This window comes from Poecilia formosa, unplaced genomic scaffold (genome assembly GCF_000485575.1).
Source record: "Poecilia formosa unplaced genomic scaffold, Poecilia_formosa-5.1.2 Scaffold26, whole genome shotgun sequence".
In the NCBI taxonomy this organism is placed as follows: domain Eukaryota; kingdom Metazoa; phylum Chordata; class Actinopteri; order Cyprinodontiformes; family Poeciliidae; genus Poecilia; species Poecilia formosa.
In genome coordinates, this window is record NW_006799965.1 from 2,466,900 (window position 1) to 2,471,810 (window position 4,911).

A 4,911-nucleotide genomic window follows, 5' to 3' on the forward strand; every position below is an offset into this window, starting at 1 on the left:
TAAACCATCCTGCAACTTACAAGACTCTCTTAGTGGTAGAAACGACTGCTTTTCTGACTTCCAGTAGCCAATAGCTGTGCTGCAGATCCAACTTCAGGTTGTTTTTAAACAGAAACAACATCAAAATAACTTTTGATGCCATGGCTGGTGAAGAATTTAGTCGCTAAAACCTGTAGCCATCGCACCTCATCTCAGATTTCTGTACTGGTGCAAATCTTAATAAAACCGCTTTCACAGAGACCAAGAAGGTTCACATTTTTTACATAGAATTCTAACCCATTTATTTCGTCTTTTAGCACATTTACAGTCAGCGAACCCACCAATCCCGTTGCCATTTGCTCTACCTACACAAAGTCTTCTCACCAGTACATAACGACAACATCAGACAAAAAGTAATACAAACAGATCAAGGCAGTGCTTCCCTCAGTACATTAGTCTCGCCCACCAACACTCTTTTTCACCCATCAGACAAAAAACAGTGAATTGAGATTTTGTTTGATATTGCATAATTATGCTAAGGGTGAGATGACATGCAGTGCTGTTGCCGAAGCATACTTAATATGTTTGTGTGTGTGTGTGTGTGTGTGTGTGTGTGTGTGTGTGTGTGTGTGTGTGAGAGAGGCAGAGAGAGAGAGAGAGCTCGGTGAAGAATAGTGATAATGCGTTGCTAGCTCACAGCACCATCTGGGTACATCCGCTTTAAAAAGCAGCCATTGTGGGCGACTGCACATGCAGAATGTGGTAGGTCGGTGAACAGAAACGATGTTTCCCCTGAGGTCGCTTGTTGTCAGTGATGCTATGACCTGGTGTATACCTTTCGTTCTCGTCTCCTCACGGAGAGAGCAGGACGTTTCGTATTAAGTCTCAGTCTGATTTACACGTGTGCATGTCATTCACAACACTGTGCAAAGGTTACGGATAAATAAATCGCGCTGCTTCGTATTTTTTTTGTGTGTGTGTGCTTTGCAATCCATCCTGGCAGGACAGTCATATTCTCTGGTACAATATGTGCCTCAGAGTGCGCAGTGCATCGATAATGCTTTGTAATACTCTTTACTGGCGGTGATATGACACTATAGCACCATCTCGCTGTCTTTACTTCCCCCTTTCCCGCTCATTTTTTAGAGTCTGTACTTTCTTAGGAGCTCGGATTGCCACATGTACTTCCTCTCTGGGAAGTGATCGGGAATCCTAATGCGCCGGAAGTCCTGAATGCATTTCTGCAGCTCCTGCTCCGGAGTCATCTTCTCTTTGTGTGCTTTCCTCTTGGCGGCGTCACGCTCCCGCACGCCGAAGGTCCTCACGCGCAGCATGTCCGTCTTGCGGCGCATCTCGGCCTGCTGCTGCAGCATGAGGGCCGGGCCTTTGGGCACAGGTCGGTCCAGGGTCTGGATTTTGGACTGACGGCTGACGGGCGCGTGTATCACGGTTCCCTGTGGGGTGCTGGCCTCCGACTGGGTCTCGGAGCAGGACGTGGAGAGGTCATTGAAGGAGGTGCCGCTCTCGCCCTCACGCTCACTTTTGTGGCTCTTGCAGCAGCAGTCACAGTGAGAGGACGACCACCGCGATGGCCCGCCTAGGACAAAGCACGCAAAGACATTGGTTCGTTTAATTGCTGGCAAATTGAAGCCATTTCACATTTTGAGGCTTTACAAGCACAATTTCTAATGCATTTTATTGTTATTTTAGGTGATAGACCAACACAAAGTAAGTCAGTAGAAAATATATAAAAGGCTGGACGATTAAACTGCAAATCTATCAAGATTTAGTCATCTACCTAAACCTGGAGGAGCTGTAAAGAGTCAGGAGAACCACTGACTCCACATGTCTGTCTGCTATGAATATGTGACAAAACAGAAAAGCGTGAAAGATCCTGTTTGCAATCAGCTGCATGTCAGGTAGTCGGCTGTCTGCTACTTGATTCAGGTGTGTTGGAGAAACGATTCATTGACATGTTGAAGGACATCTCAAGGACTTGACTTGGGCATCCCTGATTTAGACCACAGCCTATTTGGTATAAATAAATGTTTTGCAAACTGCTAGTCTTGGCCGGGATTCTCTTGCAAAAGAGATTTTTAATCTCAGTGGGATTTTCCTAGAGATACAAAGGTTAATAATAAGCAATGAGTTTGTCTCAAAGTTCAGACCTACATAGATCCAACTCAGAATCCCTTCGACTGCAATGAAAATCTGGCACAAAAGTCAACACATCCTTCAAGACTGGCAGCTGTAATTGCATCAAATAAATACAGACTGCTTTGGTGTTGATTCTCCACAATGCAGAGCAAACTTCTCCAATTTTGAAATGATTAAATTAGTATTTTCTTTCTACTTCACAGTTATGCGCTTTTCTCGTCCGTCTGTGACACCGAATGGAAATATAGTTAATTTAAATTTGAAGTTTCAATGTACAAAACGAAAATGCCAAAGGCTTCATCTGATATTTGTGGAACAATGTCAGATGATTGTATGTGCAGATATTTAAGGGGTGCAGCAGTTTGAACATCTGATTTCTCGTGTGATATTCAGTGTTTAATCCAAAAAAAAAAAAAGAAAAAGCTAGTGAGCTGTGCATGTTGCTCTATGTGATAAGTCGACCCCCCCAGAGCTCAAACAGCTCACCACAGCTTGCTGAAAGACCTTTCCCATTTCCCACGGCAAACCTCGCCTCAAACCCAACGCAATCTGCTCATACCTTGACAGTTTCTAATTAGACCTGTAGCCGCACCGCCAAGACGGAGGCACGCCAGCTTTGTTTCGGATCAGTTAGTCACATGAGCCAAAAGTGATGTGGTTTCTACCTTTAGGGAGGCGCAGAGGTAAATTTAAAATAATAATAATAATAATAATAATAAAAACAGGCCAGCAACCTGCAGGGTAGAGAGAAAGCGAATGCATTCGGCAGCTGAACCTGAGGGTCTCCTGGTTTCTTTGAGTTTGGATAAATCGGCACAAGCAGAAGATTCCAGCTGCATTTTTTCCTCTCTCTTTTCTTGTACATTCCTTTCGTTTCATCTCACATCCTCCTACACAGCTAATTGCGAGGCAGAAATACTGTACAGTACAGTGCTGCCTGCTGGCTCGAGAAGTGCTAGAGTAAAGTCACTGGCACCGTCTTTCTTTTTCCCAAAATAAACCGAGATCGCTTAGATCCGCTTGCAGCCAGAGATGTGCTGTGGAAGTAGTAGAACTGCTAACTGTATGTAAACAGAAAACACAAACTCTGAAGACCTCTTAATAGCTTTTTTTTTTTTTCTTCCTAATGGGATGATGCAAACTCGATAGCAGGGACATCTCAGGGGTGGAACAATGATTCGTCCATTGCCTCCCTCCAGCACATGCACCAATTTAAAACAGGCAGAGTTCAAGGGGGATTTTAACCTCTCTGCGCGGACTATAATAACGACCTTATCTCTGCTGTGATGATTGCATTGAGCTGATATAGTTGGAGAGTCGCTAACAGCTTTTTAATGGCTAATCCATGAGTAAAGAGGCCAATCAGCGCACCAATTTCCCCCCGCAGAAAATGAATCTGGCTGAATCCGGCAGCAGACGAGCAGCGCAAATGGGAAATGGATGCAGGCGCTTCAGTAAAGGAGGATCAGGAGGAGGCGGAGGCAGAGCATTGTTTCTAAATGGATGGATGCTGTAGTCCAGAGGGGCAGCCCGATTAGGAAACGAGCCAACACCCAATAATAGCAACTGAAAAAATTTCCAGGCCATGCAAGAGAGTGAGTAATTAGCAAGGCGGTGAGAGAAAAGTACCTGGAGGTCTTATTTTAGTGATGGAAAATCACATATTAAAACACAAAGTTTTGTGTTATGTAATTTCAGCTGGGGCAAAAAAAAAAAAAAAAAACTAGTCCCAAGAGCAATCACTTTGGCTGTAATCTCAGATCTTAATGAGATTTTTACGGCTATTAGGGGCTTTTTTTCTGCAAGTTATTGTTAGGAAAAACCAAATGAGGCAATTTTTTTATAAGATCTGACATCTCTTTTTGTCCCTGCAATCATCAGCAATCAGAGGCGCTTAGCAGCTGCCAAACACCCTGAATATTCAAACGAGTGATTTCAAAACAAGAAACGAGAAGAGCTGGTAAGTAGAGAGCAAACTGCATTTCAGTCGCCGCTTCCTGTATTTTTAAGGAAGACCAAGTGATTGTGACATTTAAATAAGTAATACATTTAAGTAAAGCTTTTATTGCTGGTCCAGATGGCAGCAAGAAGAACTTAAAGAGCTTCAAATCAGAACATCAGCAGAACCAAAATAATGGAAAAAAAGCAAATACGGATATGATACAAATAAATCCGGTTTTGCTTTTGAAAAGCATGCCAACAAAAATCTGACACAAATCATTTCCAGTGAAGGGTTAAATAAAACAAATATTTATTTCTCTCGGAACAGTCATGGAGTCTTGACAAAAGTTCAGTCTGGAAGACTCTAGTCGCACCTGCCTCATCAATCAGCGCCCGCCTCTCTGCAACCTGGACCTATCGGCGCGGACCAAGCCTCGCTCCAGCCAATCATCGTTTGGGCTTCAGTTCAAAAGGACCTTCACCCATAGCCTCCTCTGCTCACCAGCTGCGATCAACCCACCTCCACCCCATCTCCACCCGGCTCTCAGGCCTCATCTTCCTCCGACCGCCAGTACAGCCCCGGGGGTCTACATTCCTATGGTGCATCAGGAATGTTCATCGAGCTCATCGAAGTCCAGCTCGATGTCCCCGGCCGGGGCCTGAACGCCAAAGGACTTTTTATTTTCATGTTCATTTTGTCATTAAACTCTTTTAATCGCCTTCTTTCTCCATTTGAGTCTCTCCAGATTGAACTAGCTTTGGTACTGTCCCTTTAAATTCTAAAGAGGATCGTCAGACCCCGCCCCCATCCAGATTACAGAGCGTTGCACTCCA

General features: G+C 44.2%; 1 protein-coding gene across 1 annotated transcript in view; it reads right to left on the minus strand.

Annotated features, from left to right (window-relative positions):
• Positions 1-264: 264 nt before the first annotated feature.
• LOC103135581 (BTB/POZ domain-containing protein KCTD16-like) overlaps positions 265-4,911 on the minus strand; it is a 19,725-nt gene continuing 15,078 nt past the window's right edge. Inside the window, exon 2 of the mRNA XM_007548394.2 lies at positions 265-1,576. Within this exon, the coding sequence (XP_007548456.1) occupies positions 1,122-1,576 (455 nt within the window). The 3' untranslated portion in view covers positions 265-1,121. The remainder of the gene's footprint in view (positions 1,577-4,911) is intronic.